At 38.3% G+C, this 23,370-nt stretch overlaps 1 protein-coding gene and 1 long non-coding RNA gene across 4 annotated transcripts in view; one reads left to right on the top strand and one right to left on the bottom strand.

The window, feature by feature from the left end:
* PTPRO (protein tyrosine phosphatase receptor type O) overlaps nt 1–23,370 on the top strand; it is a 281,730-nt gene that overhangs the window by 153,203 nt on the left and 105,157 nt on the right. For all 3 annotated transcript variants that reach the window (XM_033222766.1, XM_033222763.1, XM_033222765.1), the window contains exon 2: nt 10,576–10,849. In XM_033222766.1, the coding sequence (XP_033078657.1) occupies nt 10,576–10,849 (274 nt within the window). The remainder of the gene's footprint in view (nt 1–10,575; nt 10,850–23,370) is intronic.
* LOC117090454 overlaps nt 16,917–23,370 on the bottom strand; it is a 94,276-nt gene continuing 87,822 nt past the window's right edge. The window contains exon 4 of the long non-coding RNA XR_004440017.1: nt 16,917–17,895. This is a non-coding gene — a long non-coding RNA (uncharacterized LOC117090454). The remainder of the gene's footprint in view (nt 17,896–23,370) is intronic.

The following is a 23,370-nucleotide window of genomic DNA, read 5'->3' as shown; positions in this document are numbered from 1 at the left end:
GAACTGAAAAGAAAGAATACCTGGGTGGAAAAGGTATCCTGGTAGCTGGACAGGAAGGATGTTTAGTGGATGCATTACGTAATGTCTGCAGAGAATCATGGCCATAAGTGCTATGTAAGCACCAAACATCATTAATATTACTATTTAAAAGAACTGAGCAGCCTATTCCTTCCTAGGTGGTAACCTGAGCACAGCAGGATTTTACTAAGTCTGATCATCTATTGGGTTGCCAGCTGGAGCACTGACCATGCTGTGGATGTACGTCACACAGTCTGATTTGGTGCAGCCAGCACTGGCTCTGACTCAGCATCTTACCTGCCTGAACTATTGCAACACCCTCCTTACTGTCTATTGGCCTTACATCAGCCCAGTCAGCCTGTTATTCTGCATACTCCTAATTATATAAGTCTTGCTAAACTGTAATCGAATCATATCACTTTTCTGCATTACAACAGTTCATGATTTCCTTTGGCCTAAAAAATGGCCAAACTCCTTAGCAAGGCACATCTTGGTCTTGGGCCACCAGCACCCTATTCTGAGCATCCTCCGTTGATCTAAACACTCTAGCGGTCTCTGGATGTTCTTCCCTCTTAACAAGTGACTTTTCTGACCTGCGTTCCCCTGGCAAACTCATGAGCATCTTTCAAACATCGCTTGCTCCCTGAAGCCTTCCCTCACACCCATCTGCAGAAGCAGAATTGAGGGCATTCTTGTCTACATGTCCGTGGCACTGAACAGTTCTTTTGTATTGGCCAGGATATTTGGATGCAAATCTTGGAAGTCTAGATCAAACAAATTAAAGAATATGTTGGGATTTATTCACTCATGTCACCAAACTGCACAGTGACTGGGTCTTTGGATGAGTGTGACCAGGGCCTCAGACCAAATCAGGGAGTCTACCACTAGCAACTATCTTCATGGGGCAGAAATGACAAACACTTCAGCTCTGCATTCATACATACTTAAAGCCAGAAAGGAACAAGAGCTCCTTCCCATGAATTCTAGTTATAAAACTTCAGAGGAACCACTCTGGATGGCCTGGCTTCATCCATATGAGCATCACAGGAAGGGGACCGGGTGCCATGATTCCCCTAGACTGCTTCAAGGTACCTGCTCAGACCCAATGACGGGGTAGCATGATTAGCAACCCTCGTCAGGACCTCATTAGATTGAGAGTGGGAAAGAAGCAGTGTCCCATAAGAAGGTGCAAGCTCAGATAGAATTTCAGACAGGCAGAAGAGTAGGTGTCATCTGGACTGTTATTCAAATTCGATAACTAATAACACTTCAGATCCTAACTGTATTTGAGTTTTTGAGTTTGCCTCTCACTACAGAGTGAGTGCCTAGAGTGCAAGTACCCATCTGACTCATGTGCCTCTGCTCTCACCTAGCATGATGCCTGGTGCCTGGTTGCCCCTTAGCTCATGCCTGTATGTTCTTGAATTAACAAATGGATAGCTCTCCAGTGCTCTGTGAACAAAACATCCAGTGAACATAATTACAGAATTCCGTAGTGTTTCGAAGTTAGTTAAACAAATGTTTATGGAACTGCTATAATTTAAAAGACATCGAGTGGCTCACACCTGTAATCCTACACTTTGAGAGGCTGAGGCGGGCAGATCACCTGAGGTCAGGAGTTCGAGAACAGCCTGGCCAACATGGTGAAACCCCATCTCTACTAAAAAAGTACAAAAATTAGCCGGGCATGGTGGTGGGCACCTGTAATCCCAGCTACTCAGGAGGCTGAGGCAGGAGAATTGCTTGAACCTGAGAGACAGAGGTTGCAGTGAGCCGACACAGTGCCACTACACTCCAGCCTGGGCGACAGAGTGAGACTCCATCTCAAAAAAAAAACAAAGAAAGAAAAAAAAAGACATTGAGTGACTCAAAACTAAAATATAACACAATAACCTTTGAAATACAACTAGTATTTATTGAGTTCATAGTGTTAGCATTTTTACAGAAGATATTTAATCCTCACAAAAATTCCATGAGTTTCAGGAATTAACCCTATTTTATAATTTAAGAAGATGAAATTAAGAGATCCTTGGACTTCCCCTAGTTCTTACAGGTAAAAGGCTACAGAGGCGGAATAGAAACCCAGGCCTTCTGATCTCAAGTCTGTTGCCTTGCTCTTAAGCAAGTTATTTAACCTGTCTGGGTAAAATGGAGATAATAACACTTGTTTCTAAGGATTGCTGTGAGGAGTAAAAGAAAAAAACATATACAAACAAATTAGCACATAGCCTGGTCCAGATGAGAGGATTAAAAGACAATAGTGCTACATATGTCAATGATGGCAGGCGATTTCCTTTGATTCTGACTGGTACATATCTCTGGCCAGTTTGGTTCCTTGTCCCACAGCCCAGGGACTCATCCTGTGTTAGTCACCTCTTTAGTGCTACCCACTCTGTCTCCAGTAGCTTCTCTCCCCGAAGACTGCTTCTAGAACAGGTCAGAGGCACCTGGGCTCCCCCTTCGTGCTGAAGCCAAGTGCCCAGCCCCCTTTTGCTGCCTCAGTTAGCTGGCCCCACTGGTTATGGAAAGATAAGTACCAAGAGGCATAAGGATATATGGATCCTAGACCTCGTCCTGACATCAATTAGCTGTATGACATTTGCACTGCTGTTCTCTCAAGCATACAATGAGAGCTGGACCAGAGAAATCACTATATTAAATTTGTTATGTAAAGGAAATTTCAGCAAAAATATTTTTCCTGCAGAGTCAAGCAATACTATTATTTTGTCTCAAAAAAGTTTTACATTTTTTTTTACTGTAACCAAGTAAATCAGCATTGGACTTTCCTACATTTATCAGATCAATTTCTATTACTTTTAACTGTTCCTTCCTGCTCTACTTCTCAGCAGGGATTACGTGCCTGCAGTGTACTCTCAAAATTTTCTCCTGAACATAGATTCCAGGAAAAACTAAGGTAAAGACGACAGAGTAGAAAGCAAGAGCACAGATGACACTTCTTTTAGGCGCACTGCCTAGATCTCACTTGGCCTGCTGCCTTCCTCTCATTAGTTGCACCAGCTGAATCTGATTAGCCCACTCTGATTTATTTTTGGCAACCTGGGAGTGCATGGGCCAATGCTTATTTTCATGGCTGATACAATCATCCCCAAAGCTGTCGTTAGCATTTGGAAGATTAGTACCTTTCTCTGGATGATTTTACTGCCTAGGAAGCATCATGACACACATTAGACATATATTTCTTAAACACTTTACAAAATTGAGTCTATTTACTCCTCTTCTTATTATCACAACCACCTTCTGTTATTGGCTGCTAAAACATAGAGAAAAAAGTATTGATAATTACATATTTGATGCTTAAAAAACGTATTGTTTTCTGAGTTAGTGAATCACCCGCTATAATCAATAAGAACCAGAAGCCAGATTTCAATGCTACTGGATACTCAGTGCCTGAGTTGTCGACATTTTGCTTAATAAACTTTCCCATTATGCACCAAACAGTACTATCTATGTGAAAAGTGAATAATAAGGAAATATGAATAAACATTTTCTCCTAAAAATGCAACTTTCAGATATGAAGCACAATATCTATATGATTTCTATTTATGTTTGTTGATGGTAAGATTTATTAGTAAGGATCATTATTTTTAGGTCTTTGAGATACAAAAATTCTGAGATTCCAAATAAATCCTAAAATATACTTAGTATAAAAAACATTACCATGAAAAATGAAACACTTTGGCAAATTTTCCAACAGGTTAAAAGTAAAAGGATTTTTTCATCAGCTCTCAGTTAATTTGAAAGCGTATTTGTAATCAGGATTCCCCATTCACTAAGCATTTCATAAGTAAACAACCACTGGCCACCACCAAACTTGCAGCTCCTGGAGGCAGGATTTTGGATCCCCAGTACTTAGCAGACTGTGTGATTCTTAGTAGGTTCTTAATTTGTATCGACTAAATGAGTATTTCAATTAGTAACTTCTATCATGGGTGTGATTACTCTTTCTTTACCTCGTTCCCAAGTCTTCTCTATCCAATGAGGACATCCTAGCTGTTCCAGATACCCTCTTGTAAAGTCTGTCTATAGAAGATTCTAAGGAAAGCAAAAGGATAGAAGAGAAGAAAAGATAAAATTTGCAGAGAGAGAAGTTTAAAGAGAGAAGGGCACTATGATAGGGCGAAAATGAGAAGTTTAAGAAGTATTGCTGGAGACCTCAGGTGCACTTAAGAATTGGGGTCTAATTTGTTTGTTGTTGTTGTTGTGCCAGAATTTTAGAAGTATTTCAATGCTGATGAATTTTCCTTAAGAGGAAGGGAAGATGAGGAGGCAGAAGATGTTGAGGCCAACCTACATATTACTTGTGTTCACTGCTTGATCCTGGCAATGTATTCACCGTGAGATAAGGGAGGGCTCTTTGTTTTGCTTAGGAAGGCTAGAGGGAGGGCTCTTTGCTTTCCTTAGGAAATACATTATATTCCCCACACTAAAGTAAGCTGATGATGCTAGAGGAAGAATTGGTGTGCCTAGTAAACCGAGGATCCAACTCCATCGGGTCAGCTGTAGCAGCAAGGGTATGGGGGCATTCAAGAGCAGCAGGAGTTAGCTTCAGAGCATGAGTGGGAACAAAGTGGCAGGAACAGGTGCACCCTTGGGCAAAGTAGCCCACCAGAACAGGAGCTGATGACTTCACTAGACTGTCAAGTGTCCCCACTGCACTTTGGGCCTGTCCATCATAAGCACACGTTGTGCTGATAGCCTCCATGGCACCATCACAGGGATGGGAGGGCATCCCATCTACCTTTGAGGCCTGGAATCTCTGGGTGCATGGGTATCTCTTGCACACCTGTGACCCAGCACCACACTACACACTCATCAACAAATGTTCCTCACCCATGTGCATTGCTCAGGGCTTGCTCCTGGACTGCTGGCACCGCCCTGCTCCACCAAGCAGGGGACAACCCTGACCCAGCTGCTCTGTGCTTCTGATGTCCAAGAAAATTGTTCCCCACATTCTCAATTCATTGTTCACACCCTCCATTGATCCGACACCCCCTTGGGACACTGACAGAGCGAAGTTGGAGGGTATGGGTACAACAGCAGACTGCACATAGGGCCACGAACCATTAACAATGCAATACTTCTAGATTTGGTGCAGGAGGCTAGGATGTCTGTGATCCTCAGCTAATAGGTTTTACAAGAAAGTATAGTAAGGGAAAAGAGATCATGCATCTATGATAGCAACCTGGACCTTTCTAGTCATATTAAGGTACCGACAATTGCTTGAATTACTAATAGAAGTCTATTAATTTCAAATCTTAGTTGATGAAATGCTATGGTTGAAAATGTCAACTGTCTTTTAAAAATTCTACAGGTGAATGATCCTGACTTAGTCAGGTCTTAATGTGCATTGGTGTTAATCCCGATTTACATTATACAGGTAATAAGCTAAGATCATTTTTTCTTTTTAAGCATTAGGAACCTTTGTGCATGTGTGTTTAATTTGGGTATGGGGAAGGGAGAAGAAACAGTTAGAGAATTTTGTTCACCCTATTGGCAGAAAAGGGCCAACAGGCACAGGTCACACCCACAGGCAAAAGGAGGTTATAGTAGCCTATTATTAAATTTAATTTTTTAAAATACAAACCCTTCTCTCACGTTCACCCACTCTGAGGAGGAAAAGAAGATTCCCAACCCCCAAACCCCTCTATTCTAGTGTTTCCATATGTAAAGCCTGAGATGGTGAGGGTAAGAATTAAAAAATTATTTATGAAGGGGAAAAAGACATCTGTTGCTATCTTAACCTTCAGACACTCCCATCCCCAGCCCCTTTTGCTTCTTCAGAAGGAGCCCCTGGGAATCAATATGAGTATAGAACAAGCCCTTCCTCTAGAGGGGCACTCAAACCCCAACATGGTATTGGAAGCTCTGGGGTTAACTGAGGAAGAGGGGGAGAATGGATAGCACCTCAACCTAGCAGGGGACGGGGTCTGCCCTTCATTACCATATAGTCAGCCAGCTGGACAGACGGCAGCCTGTGCCTCAATTGCTACCGTCTAATAACGACTTTTTCCTTTTATGTGTTGTCCTCCCCAGTATTTCATAGACAGCCTCCCTCGCCTCCACTGGAGACACTAGGTTTCTTGATCTTTTCTTCAAAGAGAAGGGAGGGGAGAGGAGGTTGTAGGTGGGGCAAAGCCCATCTCGTCTCTTCATCTAAGTCAGAGCATTTGCTCTCCTAAACAGAACCTAGAAGGGAAGTTCTCCAAGTTCTTGCTCAGATAGGAGCAGATTTCTCTCCCTCAGCAGAAGGACAAGACAGTAGCAGAATACACTGGTCTTGATGAGTGATGCCATCAGTACTGAGTAGCAGAGAGGGAGATTTCAGGAGGCAGGGAGGTAGGGCACGTCTGGCGCTGGTCTCACCCTGATGCAGAAGCCTAGCCCTGCACTGTTCTCCTCTTTAGATGAGTATGACAATCACCACGGTCCTGTTCACTGGACTGAATGTGCGGGAAGACCAGGCACCCATGAGGCAAGGGGTCTTCCCTCAGTCTTGGTGTGGAGGCAGCACACTACTTGAGCACTAAATATTTTTAAATTCCTTTCAGTTGTGTGTCTGTATTCTTCAGGACATTGGCTAGGACTAAATGACTGAGGATGAAACCAAATATGTCTATACTGCAAAGATTCTCTTGATTTTTTTAAAAAAGTCCTTTGAATAACACAGAACTATGTTCAGTTCTAGAATTACTTTTTTTTGTTTCTATTTCTCTGGTGAAATTTTCTACCCTTTCATTCATTATGAGCATACTTTTAGTTTATTAAGCATAGTTATAATATCTGATTTAAAGTACTTGGCTACATCCAAAACCTGGATTTTCTCTTGAAAATTTGTCACATTTTCTTGGATATTTGTATATGGACTAATTTTGGACGATTTCTTGAATATTGTGAGTATTATGTTATAAAGACTATAATATTTATGTTTCACGATTAAACTAATACTTTTGTCTTAGCAAGAAATTCACCTGGTTGGATGAAAACTACACATGCTTTTTCGTGAGTGGCAGCTTGAACCTTAGGACCATTCTTTTAGCTTTGGCTGGGCTACCTGCAGCCTGACCACCCCATGAATGGCTCAGGAATCAGCCTGAGGTTTGGACAGACTTTAGGACCCCCTCGTTTTGGCTCACTCCTTTCCAGGATTACCCACTCACTTCCCATTACTGGTGGTTGCCAAGATTCTCTTATCTTTTGCCTCAGGCCAGAAAGACTGAGATTTTGACAGAGTTTTAGCTCTCTCACACTGCGCTGAGTGAAGCCTCTGCCCTCTGGCTATAAGCTGAGATAGAAGATGGATGGACGGACAGGTGGATGGATGGATGGATGGATGGATGGATGGATGGATGGACAGACACACAGACACAGACAGACATAGATAGATAGATAGATAGATAGATAGATAGATAGATAGATAGAAAAATAACTCATTCTGTGCCAATACCTTCTGCCAAGTGTCAACTTCCTTCCAAAATCTCTGCTTTGTTCATGATTCAGTCTTTAGTTGTTTATTTGGTAATTTGTCCAGAGTGTATGGTTATTATTTGCTGGAGGAACAGTCAGAGAGGAACTTTCATGGCCATAACTGAAGCAGAACTTGCAGAAGCATAATTCAAAAGAAAGAAAAGGGTAATGGAGAAGGAAAAGAGCTAGCATTTGTTAAGCTCCATGTATAGGCAACATATTAAATACTTTTTCTGTTCTTTTTCTGTTTTCTTATGTTTTATCCTTCTTGCCCAAACAGTGAAATGCTCTTATGAACTTTAGGCTCACAATTCCACCTGGACCACTGACAATATAGCATGGCTCATAGTTTGTGTTTAATCCCAGAAGTACGTTGCTCAATGTTAGAAACATGCCCACGTGTCTGGAATAACTGCCTTGATACATTCTCCTAGAATTTTTCTAGGACGCCGCAGCCCCACTCATATTTTTTCAAAACATGTAATTTCACCAGCATAGCTGAAACCAAGAACTTCCCTAGTACCTAAGTGTCAAAACGACTTTCATTCATTATTGACTCCTTCACAAGATGTTTATTTTGTTTCTTACATGACATAGTCCAATAAAGGAACATTTTAAAAGTTCATTCTCAATGCCTAGCTCATATTACAGAAATCTGCCTAGGATCCCCCACATCAAAAGCACTTAGCATATACCAGGTACTGATCCTAGAGCTGGAGATGCAGCTGGAAATAACATGCAGTTCCTGACCTTAGAGGACTTAATGGTCCAATATGATGAGATTATCGGGAACACAATTTAGTCTATTCAGTGTTAAGACAGAATTAAATTTGTTTATGCCAGACATTCTTTATAAGTACTAGGGCCTGTAAACACTGGATTTCTAAAAACTAAAATAAGAAGAAAAAGTCAGTACATTTTTTGGTCTATAAAGCCTCTTGGAGAGTAGTGATGCATACTGTGTGCTTCATTTGGTTGCTGAAAATATGTGAGAAACCAAAATCAATAAGCTAAACTGTTGGTGGAAATGTAAATTAGTTCAGCCATTATGGAAAATAGTATGGAGGTTCCTCAAAAACCTAAAAATAGAACTACCATATGATCCAGCAATCCCACTAATGGGTATCTATCCAAAGGAAAGGAAATCAGTATGTTGATGATTTCTCTGCACTCCCATGTCTATTGCAGCAGTCTTCACAGGAGACAAGATACAAAATCAACGTAAGTGTCCATCAGAGGGTGAATGGATAAGGAAAAGATTATGTGTGTGTATATATATGTATATATATATGGAATATCATTCAGCCTTAAAATAAAAAGGAAATTCTGTCATTTGCCACCACATGGATGAACCCAAAGGACATTACATCAAGTGAAATAACCCAAGCACTGGAAGATAAATACCACGTTTTTAACTCACATGTGAATGCAAAAAAAAAAACTTGCAAGTTGCTCTAGCAGAAGTCGTTACTAGAGTCAAGGAAGGGAGAGAGAGGGGGACAGCCAAAGGCTGGTTAAGGGATACAAAAGTATATGTAGACAGGAAGAATAAGTTCTAATGATCTATAGTACTATAGGGGGACTATATTAACACTTTATCGTGTATTTTCAAATAGCTAGAAGAGCGGATTTTGAATGTTCCCAACACAAATAAATGACAAATATTTGACGTGGTTGATAAGCTAATTACCCTGATTTGCTCATTACACAATGTATATATGTATCAAAATTTCACACAGTACCCCACAAAGATGTAAAATTGTTATGTATCAATTAAAAATAAGAATAATAAAACCAAAATCAATAAATTGAGTAATTTGTTAGAGGCAAATGCCCATATATCATTCATTCAATCAGCCATTCCTTCATTGATGTAACAGAAACTTACCAGTTATGTGTTATGTGTTATGTGACAGACTCGGTGTTAGGAAAGTAAGTTAGGAGATGAAGACAAATTAACATGTGGAACAATAATTAGGCTGATTTTTTGTACTTGTGACCATGGGCAAGTGACTTTATCTTTCTGAGCCTCAGTTTCCTCAGCTACAAAGTGAGATTAAAAATAACGATACCTATATCAGGAGGTTATTTTCAATATTAAATGTGATATTTTTATATAGAGAGCACCTGGCATACTGGTTGGATCCCAGTAGATTCTTAATGAGTTTCAGCAATTTTTCCATCCTGCTACTATAGAAGAGAAATTTGAGGCCCATTGCAGTGAGTAACTTACTCACCCGGGGCACTACACACCTAGAAGATAAATTAAACACAAGCATGTGGTACAAAGTACACGAGTCTTGTTTGAGACCAGAAAGAAAGATTAATTCTGCCTGTGGAGTCTGAGACAGAATCAGGGAGGAATATTTAACCAATTCCATGGATGACTTTCCAGATATGGTCCATAAACATATATCTGGAGACTTGGAGCAAAGTTTTTAAAAAGTCCATCAACTGCTGATCCCGTAGACACCTGCAGATCTTCCATCTGATCTCTTCCTCACTAATATAGCTTCCTTCATCTTTAAGAGATTATGCTGGTTAATCTTTAATGACAAGGATCAACACCAGTTTCTCAATCCTGACTTCTTTATAATCTTCAGAACTAGCAGGTAAGAGGAAAAAGAGGAAATAACTGCCTTGATATGTTCTCCTAGCATCACCCCCTCTAAAGTAAAAAGAGTACTTCTTTAAACCATGTAACTTTGCCAGCACAGTTGAAACCAAGAACTTCCCTAGAACTTGAGTGTCAAAATGACTCATTCATTATTTAATCCTCCACAAGATGTTTATTTTGTTTATTACATGACATTGTCCATAAACTGGAAGCAGCTTCAGTGGAAAAAAATCCTCAAAGTAAAACTCTGAGAAGATTATTAGTCCTAAGAAGGATAATCTCTTTCTGATTTTCCTTGTGTAGCTAAAATACCTATGTAACTCTATTTTAAGAAATAAGACTTATCACAAACATTAGTTTATGATATACAATAATATGTAAAAATTATCTTAGTATAACTTTATTGCCAATTATCTGAATATAACCTCCATCTCTTTTTTTCTTTCTTTCAACAGAACGCTACACCTTTCCATGTAACTGTCCAAGATGATAATAACATCGTTGTCTCATTAGAAACTTCAGATGTCATCAGTCCAGCATCTGTGTATGTTGTGAAGATAACTGGTGAATCCAAAAATTATTTCTTCGAATTTGAGGAATTCAACAGCACTTTGCCTCCTCCTGTTGTTTTTAAGGCCAGTTATCATGGCCTTTATTATATAATCACTCTGGTAGTGGTAAATGGAAATGTGGTGACCAAGCCATCCAGATCAATCACTGTGTTAACAAGTAAGCATCATGTGTAATATTCTCCCCTCTTTCTTCTTATTGTTTCCCTGTTTCTTCTCATATGGCTTGAATTGAGAGAAGCCACCCAGAATGGCAAAATCACTTGCCTTGACGCCAAGTGACATAGATTCAATGTTATGAGCTATATTAGCAATATAGCTTCTTGCTGGAGTTTGATGTTTACTCTTTACCTTGTGATAACAAAAATATTTTTAAACCAAAAAAAGTAATCCTCAACGAAGGAGCATATTTTGAGACTGAATGGCGATTTCAAATTCATGATTGAACTGTGTAATATTCTGCTGTATTACTTAATAATGTCATCATAACTTGTCTATTTTTTCCAGAGCATGTACTCTCATATTTAGCAATTCAGTTTGGGGACAATGAACTGATACTCCTATTTAGCCTGCTCAAATTCAGGTATAGGTCTTTGGCTGAGAGAGAGAAAAAGATATATTTATTTATCACTTGTTATTCCCTACCTCATCTTCAAAATAGCTTTGCTTTCTACTTCTTAAGAAAAAATGCCAAGCAAAAAAATTACCGGCATTTTAACCTTCATGAGTCCATGTCATAAAGAGTTAAGGCTGACATTGGGAAATTTTTAGGAATAGTTTTAACTCCGTGTGATTTTTTTTCACTTTACTCACTGACTTTAATCTCAAATTAAGATGTGACTCTACTGTCTATGCTGACATGTGGAAGGAAAACTGGTATCTGTAAGACAGCAGAGTTTATCACTAGCACAATACAATGGCTCAGCAAAGTCCCTTTTGCTTATGTTCTTCAGTGCAAGTTTTGCAACAGCTGCAATTTGTTAAATGCCATCTACCCGTGATTGTTCTGGTGATAACTAAGGGAAAAGACAGTGATAGTGTCTGTTGGGATAAAAGGAAACAGAAACTACAAGAAGCAAAAACTCAGAACCAAGCTAGAGGACATATTTTTAACATGTCTGTCAAAAATTAATTAAAGTCTCTATTGGCAGAGTCCCAGGATCAGTAGTGAGTCCTAAAAATTAGGAATGGTGTAGACCCAAGACCTTCAAAGTTTATAGACATAATGAACAAATCTATTAGCTGAATTAAAGGGAGAACTTACCTGGTAAAATACTGTCTTAAACAAGCTCTAGAAAAAGACGAATTGCAAGTCAGATTTAGGCAGCAGATATAGACACATAATGCCTATAATACAAACTCCTTGAAATCAAAACCTGTCTTACTTATCTCCATAATTCATAAACACCTAGCCCAAGGCTTATGCTTGCTTAATAGATAATACATAAATATTAGTTCAATTTAGTTGAGCAAGTAATAGGAGAGATCCACAGGAAAAAAAATAAGGCACAAAGAAAAATAGATTTAGGACTGTAATGACGATTGCTGAACCAACATCTCTGAGCATGCACTCAGCCATTCCTCATCAGTTGCAGCTGAATGATTCAGCCCTTTAGCTAAGCCTTCGTGAAGAAATTTGATAGGTAAGTAAATGCTAAAAGATTTCTAGAATATCACTTAGCATTTATGATGAGTTCCATTCAAAATATATTCTATTTTCCTTTGTGATGTTTTCCTTTGACCTGTAGGGCTTACAAGTGTGTTGAATATCCAAATATTTGGAAATTTTGCAGACATCTTTTTTTATTGATTTCTAGAGGAAGTGCTGTTGTGATCACAGAACATATTTTATATGATTCATTTACTTGAAAATTATTGAGATTTGTTTTATGGGCCCAAATATGGTCTTTCTTGCTGTGTATTCTGTGAGTACTTCCTGGGTGAAGTTTCAATAAGTACCAATGAGGTCACATTGTTTGTTCAAGTCTTCTATAACCTTACTGATTTTCTGTTTATTTTTTCTAATAATGACTGATAGAGGAATCTGAAAGTCTCCACTTGTAACTGTAAATTTGTCTATTTCTCCTTTCACTTATTTTGGTTTATGCTTTACATATTTTGAAGCTCTGTTGTTATTAGGTGCAAAAGCTTTTAAGATTGCTGTGTCTTCTTGATAAACTGATCCTTTTGACTATATGTAATGTCCCTCTATATTCCAAGCAATATGCCTTGTGTAATTTCCCTTTTGTCTGATATTAAAGTAGCCATTTAGTTTTCTTTTTTAGGTGTTTGTGTGGCATACTTAATCCATCCTTTTGCTTTCAGCCTACTTCTGTCTTTACATGTAAAACGGTTTCCTGTAGACAGCACAGAGATGAGTCTTGCTTTTTTTTCCAATCTAAAAATCGCTGTCTTTTAACTGGAGTACTTAGGACAGCACTATCCAATAAAAAGAGAATGTTAACCTCACATGTAATAGTAGATTTTCTGGTAGACATATTAAAATGCTTTTTAAAAAGGTGAAATCAATTTTAATAACATGGTTTACTTAATCCATTACATTCAAAATATTATTTCAACATACAATCAATATACAAATTTACCCATTTTTTTACTTTCAAACAGAAGTTAAATTTAAATAAAAGTAAAGCTGCACTAGCCTAATTTTAATTGCTCAATAGCCATATGAAGCTAGTTACTACCAATTTAAATGTGTAGGTTTAGACAATATACATGTAATGTAATTATTAATATTTATTATTATAATATAATACAATTATTTCTATGGTTGAATTTGAATTTACCGTATTGCTAGGCTGTTAGGTAGAATGAGCAGTGAGTCAATCTAGTCAATAGTTGAGCTGGGTTGGAGGTATTAGATACCTTCCATTCATCACAGATTTCTAGTTCTTCCCATGGTAGGCTGCCAGGAGTGGTAGAGGTGTTTCTCAGTGTTTCAGTTCCCCCCTCAGTATGCAGCAAGCCCTGAACACCGGCACCACAGAAGAGGTCCTCCAGCAATAGACTGCTCTTGTTTTTCTCTCATCGCTAACTTTTTGGCGGGGACAGAAGATGTTCTTGGTTCTCATGGTCCAGCCTCAGGCTTAGGCAGACCCTGTGATGTTCGATGGGACATTCTTGACATTTTTACCCCTCAAATTACACTAACACTGAAATTCTACATTAAATCTGTGGGTCAGAGAGTTTCCTGCCTCTTCTCCAGTGGTAACAGAACCACTGATACTCTACTTTGTATCAATGTAGGACTCTGGGCCCAAAAGAGTTTCTGCTCCTCTCCCAGGATCAGGCGTCTTTTGTTTCTATTCACCCTTCAAAAGAAGGGATGTTTTCCTGAGAACTGGAAGGGAAAGATTTTTCTGCCCCTCCACAATACACTAAGGTTTGTATTCAGGAAAGATCCAGAGAAGTAAGTTTTCTTGTTGGCCTCTTAGTGGTTTCAATTATCATCTGCATGCCTATTGCCTCCCACACCCATCCCCAACCCCCAGAAGGAGGCTCTCTCCAGTCCCTATATTCATGAGACTGCCTCTGGTAGTCCTCATGAGCATGGGGTAGAGGCCCAAGGGGAAAGCGAGAGAGAGACAGTAGACTCTATTTGTGTCTGCGTCTCCCAGTTAGTCTAGACAAGTGGTGACCCAGGACTTCGGGATGATGGAAATGTTCTATATCCATATTGTCCAACATAGTAGCCACTAATTTTTACTTGTAATTAGTTTTAGTTCATTTAAAATTTTATTTAAATAGCTCCATGTAGCTAATAACTACCATATTGGACAGAGCAATTCTATGCATCCACTTAGACGATACTTAGCCTTTATGAATCCATTAAAATTGGAACTGCTTTCTTCTTATCTGCTTCAATGTTATATCCTCTTCCTGCTGTGCTTTGCCAAAAGGTGAAATAGTGTGTCGCCTCTCTCCAGAGGGGTTGTTTACGCCTTGGAATTCATATTACTTGGTTGACTTGCTACCTCACCTCTCCTGTAACCTCAAGAATAGTTATGATTTCGTGGATTACATGGCTTTTGCTTGTTGAGGTGGAGAAGAAGTGATATTGTCCTGGGGCTTTCTACATGTTAAGGGGAAGAGGAAACACGTATTGATTTCCAAAGAGTAAAATTAATTCATGATGGCCTATCAAATATTGTCTTGTACCCTATTGTTAAAGGCTCAATTACATTATCCCAAATTTAAGGAGCAATAATAAGTTGGGAATATAAGAAGTGGGGATTAGTGCACAAATATTTCTGTGACATTAGGTACGAGCTGGCATTTAGTGACATTTGGGTTTCAGCTTCCACCTTCATAAAAGAGGGAATTAAATTACATGATGACTAAGATAACTTTTGAGCTCTGAAACTAACATTATCTGTCAGTTAATGATGTGTTTTTGCCATCTTTATTTTTCTAACTGAAAGCTTTTTAAACAAGTTTAGAAAACATTTGTAGTATCTGCTCACAGAGTTGACATATTTCTCTTGAGAATAAAAGAGTACCTTTGTAGCAGTCATTTATTGTGTGTTAGATGCTTGTTTTGATGAAATAAGTAATGACAAAGCAATTGGCCCCAGGGCAGTCCTTTGATATTTCGCTATAGTTGTTCTGAGTCTGTCACTCTTAGAGAAAGCTGAAAAACATGTCAAAGAATAAATTTGGCATAGCAGAGTCATTTGGCCAGTTCAAAAGAATTTCACAACCCTTAGGCTGTGACACCTCATTAATATTTAATTGATTGAGAACCTTCAGTATATTGCATGCACTTCAGAGGGAAGGGGTAGTTTCTCAGCAGGTAAAAGGATACCTGGAATCAGTTGCTTGGAAATTGAGGAAATGTCACATACACACAGCTGTGCCACGTGTCAGTGAAGTTCTACAGATAGTGGCTATACACATTAAAGAATACACAAGGAGACACTCTACAAATATAATATTCTATACACACCTATTCTAAATAAAAATAATTCATGAGTTTTTATTTTAGTTATCAGGTACATTCTCTGTGCCATGTCCTAAGTACTAAAGAAATAAAGATAGATAAAAACACTCATAATCAAAGATGTTATACTGTAGTGGAAGAGACAAATAAAAACCATTACAAATAATATGATAACTGCTATTGTAACCAGAAAGGGGTCCCAATCCAGACCCCCAAGATAGGATTCTTGGATCTCAGGCAAGAAAGAATTCAGGGCGAGTGCACAGTTCAAAGCAAAAGCAAGACATTAAGAAAGTAAAGGAATGAAAGAATGGCTACTCCATAGGCAGAGCAGTCCCAAGGACTGCTGGTTGCCTATTTTTATGGTTATTTCTTGATCACATGCTAAACAAAGGGGTGGATTATTCATGAGTTTTCCCAAAAGGGTGGACAATTCCCAGAACTGAGGGTTCCTGCCCCTTTTAGACCATACAGAGTAACTTCCTGACATCGCCATGACATTTGTAAACTGTCATGGCACTGGTGGGTGTCTCTTAGCATGTTAATGTATTATAATTAGCGAACAATGAGCCAGTGAGGACAACCAGAGGTCACTCTCATCACCATCTTGGTTTTGGTGGGGTTTGGCCAGCTTCTTTACTGCAACCCGTTTTATCACCAAGGTCCACCCCAGTAGGTCTCAGCCTTATTTTACCCAGTCCCTATTCAAGATGGGGTTCCCATGGTTCAAATGCCTCTGACACTGAAAGAATTATGTGAAAGAGATTGCCTTGCCTTCCTAGGGAGCACTGGGAAGGCAGCACAGAAGACACAATCATTAAAAAATGAAGGAAAATTTCCCAAAAGAATAAAGAATAGAAAGTGTTACAGAGTCAAATGGAATCATATATGCAAATAATGGAGGCATACATAGCATGGCACACTTGGTAACTGCAAGAAGTTAAGATGGCAAATGTTAGCTGTTCCAGAAAATAACAAGAAAAATGGCTAGAAATGTTGAAGAACTTTAAGTACCTTGCAAAGGAATTTAGACTTTAACCTATAAGTGATGAGGGAGAAATTACATAACAGGATTTGAATGGGGAAAGTGCTCTTGTAGCAGAGCTGCAAGCCAAGAGATCCTGAATCCTGCATTGGAATTGAAAAATTATCAAGCGAGTAAAGCAAGTATTTGGGGTAGTCGTTCAACCATATGTATAGCCTTGGGCAGATGATTACTTTCTCTAAATCTTAGTTTTCAAATCTATAATTCATTCTAGGGGTTAGCAAACTTTTTCTATGAAGTCTTAGATAATAAGTGTGTTATATTTTAAGGGCCATACAGTCTATATTGCAACTACACAACTCTGCTGTTGCAAACAACAGCAGCCACACACGATACATAAACAAATGATCATGACTATGTTATAATTAAACTTTATTTAGAGACATCAACATTTGATTTTTTATATAATTTTCATGTGCCATGAGATACTATTCTTCTTTTGTTTAGGTCCAACATCTAAAAATGTAAAAGCCTTTCTTAGCTTAAAAGTCAAACAAAAACAGGTGGCAGAACAGATTTGGCTTGGTGGACTGTAGTTTGCTCACTTGATCTGTCATATCATTATAATATGTAATATTGGGATAATTAGAGTACCTATTTGGTGGGGGGCATAATAAAATAATACAAAGTAAGCTCCTTAACAAAGCATGCAGTACAGGATCAATCAATAGAATATGTATCAATGGCACTAAATAGAAAGTTACTCGAGGTGTCAGAAGTGAAGGAGATTGAGACAGATTAAGCAGGGAAATATCAGTGAGATGGAGGTGACTGGTTTAGGACAAAGATTCTGACTAAAGTGAGAATATCAGGTAGCCTACAGACATTGAAATTTTGAGCAGAAATGAATAAGAAAATTAAGGGGAGAATGGAGGCAGGGAGAATAATTTAGAAAGTTGTTGAAATGCTTGAGGAAAGAAATGATGAGGACTTGAACTAAGGTACTGGGTGTGATGATCACCACCTAGCTTGGACCATGGGAAGCTGCTGCTGCCAGACCTACCTCACTGGTATGCTTTGATGTAGCTGAGGTGCCAGGTCAGGTCTCAAATCATCATCTAAACACCAAACAGTAGCTCTGGCCTCAGTCCAGTCCCTTTTCCCTGTGCCTGCCGTCAGAAGTGAGGGTCTAATCCCAGATCCTCTCTCTCAAGAGAACTTGGCCGGAAGAGACACATTCTTCGGTTGGTCACATCAGAGGTTACTGAACATGAACACAATTGCTTCTTTAGTTTTCATTCTTTAGTCCGGCTAAACAGAGCAATCTCAGAAAGGAGCAACTTTTAGCAGTTAGCATTTAATAAGTAATACAGAGCTACTTTTGTTTTCTTTAAACAGCATGTGCTCCACATTTGCTTTTCTTTCTTTGTCTCTTCTCTGAGATCGTCACATCCAGAACTTTCAAAACTTTCCTATTCATGATCTCTCTTGAATGATTCAGAGATAATTCAGGGGCATAAAATATTGTTCAATTTGAACATGAGTTTTCATTATATGAGACACCTAATGAGGGAAAAAATAATCATACTAAATGTCATTTTTTATTAAAGAGAAAACTAGGAACTTAGGCTAGGATTTCTTGTCAAAATAATGCAGTCCATTCTTCTTGTCATCCACTTTTTGCTCCTACCACAAAGCAAAAAGAAAAGCAGAAGCACATTTCCAGACCCAAAACCACAATAGTTCTCTAAGAACCAGAAACAAAATAAAAACTCAAAGTGGGGAAATGGGCTGAAGTAATGGGCCCTCTGTGCTCTGGGTCTGGAAAAGACACTATTGAGTCTGGACCCCAGTATAGTCAGAAGGACTGAAATGCTCCATGCTAGACAGGGCACAGTGCCAGGCTCTCTGCTTATAGCAAAGATTCTTCCTGTTTGACACACACAAAAAAATACATATATAAAGACCTGAGGATGCAGGGACACATATGCATCTTACTGCCAAGGTCCAAAGCTAGTTCCTGTCTCACTCAGTGAATGAATCTATAGTGATAACCACTATATCATCCACAATATTAAGAATGGCAAAATAATGTCATATGTCTTGTTGTAGACCGGGCGCTTTGGTGGGCGGACAGGATGCAATGGCTTAATTGTTTTAAAAGCAAGGCATAATAAAGAGAAATGGGGAGATGAAAAGGCATCAAATGAGCCCAGAGCCTGTGTCTCAAAACACATGAAAAACTTATGCTAAAAAAGATAGATATCAAAACAACTATAACAGTTCAGATTATATCTTAAATAGCAATTTAACAAAAATTTAATTATGTTTATAATGTTCAAGGGCATAAATGTAAGAACCGCCTCCAGTTTTTGAAACCAGGTAATTAGTGAAAAAAAAAAATTGGCAAAAACAGTGCAGTGCTGTGCCTACAGTTCCACACACTCAGGAGGTTGAGGCAGGAGGATCCCTTGATTCCAGCAGTTCAAATCGAGGCTGGACAACATGATGAGACCCTATCTCAAAAAAAAATTTGCAGAAATAAAATAAAAACATATATAATAAACATGAATAAATTAAAACTTTTATAAATGAAAACATAATCATTTAAATTAATTTAAAATTTAATTCATCAAACAGGACAAAATTAATTTGATTGATTAAAGTTAAAGTTTACTAATTGAAAAGCTTCAGTAGATAAGACAAATTCTATACTGATCACAGTTATAAAGAGCTAGTAAATTGGAGGATAATACCATGCAATTTGCCCCATAATATAGCACAGTGAGGCAATTCACAGGCATGGAAGTGGGAAAGGCTCTAAGAAGGTTTAAGGATTCATGAAAAAGAAGGAGGGAATGGTGGGCACAATATTTGGAGAGATTATTATGAGAATTTCCAAGACTTGAAGAATGACATGAATTCACAGACTGACAGAGCATTCCAACTAAGTACCTAATAGAGTAATTCAAAACTAAAACCAGGCCTAAATATATAATGCTATATTATTGCTATTATGTATCATCAGATTATTAAGTCTAAATGAAAATAAATAAATAAGCTTGAAAGGTACAAGAGGAAAAAAGCAAAGTATCTACAAAGGAATGACTATTCTACTGACAGAAGTCTTCCCTTCTGCAATAACTGGTGAAAGAAAACAAAACAAAAAAAAATCGTCAAAGTACTGACGAAAATACCTGTCTACCTAGAATTTTATACCCAGATATATCAAGAATAAACCACATTAAGAATAAAGATAAAATAAAGAAATTTTCTAATATACAAAGCCTAGAGAACTTAACACCTATAGCTCTGGGTTAAAGAACTGTTAATAGACAGATTTCAGCAAGAAAAAAGGTGAATCCAGAAGGAAAGTCCAGGACACAATTTTAAAAAATGACAATGGGAATATGGTATATGACAAAGATTGTGTTACAAATTAGCAGGAGCAGGCCGGGCGCGGTGGCTCAAGCCTGTAATCCCAGCACTTTGGGAGGCCGAGACGGGTGGATCACGAGGTCAGCAGATCGAGACCATCCTGGCTAACATGGTGAAACCCCGTCTCTACTAAAAAATACAAAAAACTAGCCGGGCGAGATGGCGGGCGCCTGTAGTCCCAGCTACTTGGGAGGCTGAGGCAGGAGAATGGCGTGAACCCGGGAGGCGGAGCTTGCAGTGAGCTGAGATCCGGCCACTGCACTCCAGCCTGGGCGGCAGAGCGAGACTCCGCCTCAAAAAAAAAAAAACAAATTAGTAGGAGCAGATGGAAAAAGAACCCCAAAACAGGCAAAAGAATTTAACAGTTCTAAGAAAAGGAAAGCTGACTGACCAAAAAACATAAGAAAAAATAATTAATCTCCATGAGCAGGAAATTAAAACAAAGAGACAAAATTTCACACACCTCAGAGTGGCAAAAATTAAAAAGACTGGTATCAGCGAATGTTGGAAAATAATATGGAGAAAAAGGAACTATCATACACTGCGAATAGATATGTAAATTGCCCTAATCTAGTTAGAAAACTTTCTAAGAATATCTGATAGAGATGATGTGTAGACCCTACTATCCAGGATTTGCCACCTAAAGAGACATGCTGCAAACATTTATTGCAGCACTATTTGTAAGAGTGAATGATTGAAAGCAATTACTCTACTAAAATAATAACAGATATATTGTGTGGGTTGTATAGCAAAATGGACACGAAAATAAAATTTTTAGATATTCTTGTATCAAGAGTGATAAATCTTAAAACATTTTTAGGCAATAAAAAGCTGCAGGATAGTTATGATAATTTACATAATAATTTAAAACATGAAACAATGTTGGATGCTTACAAATATATGTTTTAAAAACATGCATGAGAAGATAAATACCAGATTCAGAGCAATAATTCCTTCTGGTCATGGTGGGAAAAGAATGGGGTTTGGGAAAGTTACATGGGGGAATTTCAACTACATTTTCTAAGACTTTATTTATTTGAAAAATTAAAACATCTGTGGACAAGAAAGTAATGAACAAAGATATTAAATGATTCACCTTGTCCAACAACTCCATTTCTCTGTCCAGTCCAGGCTGGTCCTAAGAAAGGGAAGTACAATGGAGTGACTGACAGGGTGAGGACTATTGACTTAGATTAGGATTTAACCTTGTCATCATTGAAATGCCTGTTAGTAACTATAGCACTGGTTTATACCACACCACTTAATTTCTAAAAAGAAAGATAATGAGAGAAATCACTGGCGAGATAGTAAAATATTTTTATACTCTACATTTGAGTTCTTCTAAAAACAGTAGTTCTTGGATTGAATACTCCTCAGTAATGCTTAGACATCAACAGGATTTTCAGCTGACCTGGGTCATTCACACTGAAGCTGAGGGAAACATATAAAACAAACATATAAACAGGCATTTTAAGACATTCTCTTAAAGTTTAAGTAGCTTGTTGCAGAAAAAAAAAATGGAAAATAAAATATATGTTCTCTAATCCTCCTGTCTGTCTTGAATTTCAAAGTTTGACCGTGGCTTTGATGTGCAGACTTCATGCCTCAGGGCATGAAAGATTAAGTGCCCTTCTAACTTCTCTTTTCAGTAGAAGAAACCCTGATGAGGATGTGAAACAGGACTGCAACAGTGGAGGAGTTACTGCTCTGTGGCTGCTTTTCTGTTTCCTTTCATTTTAGTTCTCTTAGGGCCAGAGTCAATAACTGGATCTGGTAGACTCCATGGGTTAGTAAATTAGGCTGGGTCGAAAGAAAAAACTTGAGTCTTCGAGGGTTGGCTGATTGGTTGGTTGGTTGACATGGTACATAAGTGAGTACGTGAGTTCATTCTGAAATGTTACCTGCATGTAGGAAGACTAGGGATGAGGCAAAGATAAAATTCAAACCTTTTAATCAGAGACTATAGCACATAGTCTACAGTGACATGATCATAAAATACAGTGGAGTCTGAAGGTCTTCCTAGCTTTTTTGTAGATGTTGGCTTGGTTTTTCAGAAAATTTCAGGAAAACTCAAAGCATTAACCTGTAGCTTCAATTATTTCTGGGTTTCTTAAAGTCAAAAGCAAAGATAGATTAAGAAGACCCTGAGCAACAAAATAAAATATATCTTGCTACAGATTGAGACATACTAGATACTCAATAGTTATTTATTGAAAGAACTAAGTCAAATTTGGAGTTCTCATGTTATTGAAATTGAAATTTTTTGAATGTAAATTTAAACTAAGGACATTTCTTTAGGTCAGGCTATAGATGATGTCCAAGAATCCCCTCAATTCTGAAATTGTGAATCAAAAAAATTTTTTCTGTCAATCTAAAATTGTCAAAAGGGTCAGAATCTCATTTAAAGAGAGTTTTTTCAAGCACAAAGTGTGAGGCTAGACCACCTAGAAACACCAACTCCTAAAGCATTCAGGCAGTGCTCTGAAGTAGTGCAACTGGGATCTCATTTCTTATAGGCAGAGACAGAGAAGTTTTTATCAGGATTACAAAAAATTATTCATACAAGGTTGACACCTGGTTAACAGAAATTTCATTGGTTATAAGCAGTGTTTCTTTTGGGGAAGGGTACATTTAACATTTTTTTTACACAGAGTGTGATAGTTATTTATAGGTTTTCTGTCATCCGGCCTAGGCAAAGCAGGACAACAAAGGGGGGAAGTTAATCTACAACAAGGGTCATTAATTAAGAAGGCAGGAGATTTTTGTCCCTGACATTATTTAATTCCCTCTAGTCATTGTACAGAACAAGAAAAATAAAATGAGTTAATCTGTAATTTGAGAACAGAAGTTATAACTATATGTGACTCAGATCACAGTTACATGTTTCACATGCTTAAGGTGATTTTTGGGGTTCCAACAGCTTTTAAATTTTATTTATCTTCATATTTTTCTCTCTTTTTTTTTTTTTTTGAGATTTCACTATTGTTGCCCAGGCTGGAGTGCAATGGCACTATCTCTGCTCACTGCAACCTCTGCCTCCCAGGTTCAAGTGATTCTCCTGCCTCAGCCTCCCAAGTAGCTGGGATTACAGGCGTGTGTCACCACGCTCGGCTAATTTTGTATTTTTAGTAGAGACAAGGTTTCTCCGTTTGGTCAGGCTGGTCTCAAACTCCTGACCTCAGGTGATCTGCCCGCCTTGGCCTCCCAAAATGCTGGAATTACAGGTGATCCCAAACGAAATTATTTAACACATCTTATTAATAAAATCATACAAGTAAAATCTGTTTAATAGCTTCTTCAG

The sequence above is a fragment of the Trachypithecus francoisi genome, unplaced genomic scaffold (assembly GCF_009764315.1).
Source record: "Trachypithecus francoisi isolate TF-2019V2 unplaced genomic scaffold, Tfra_2.0 Lachesis_group11, whole genome shotgun sequence".
Lineage (NCBI taxonomy): Eukaryota > Metazoa > Chordata > Mammalia > Primates > Cercopithecidae > Trachypithecus > Trachypithecus francoisi.
This window is presented reverse-complemented; position numbering and strand designations above follow the sequence as displayed.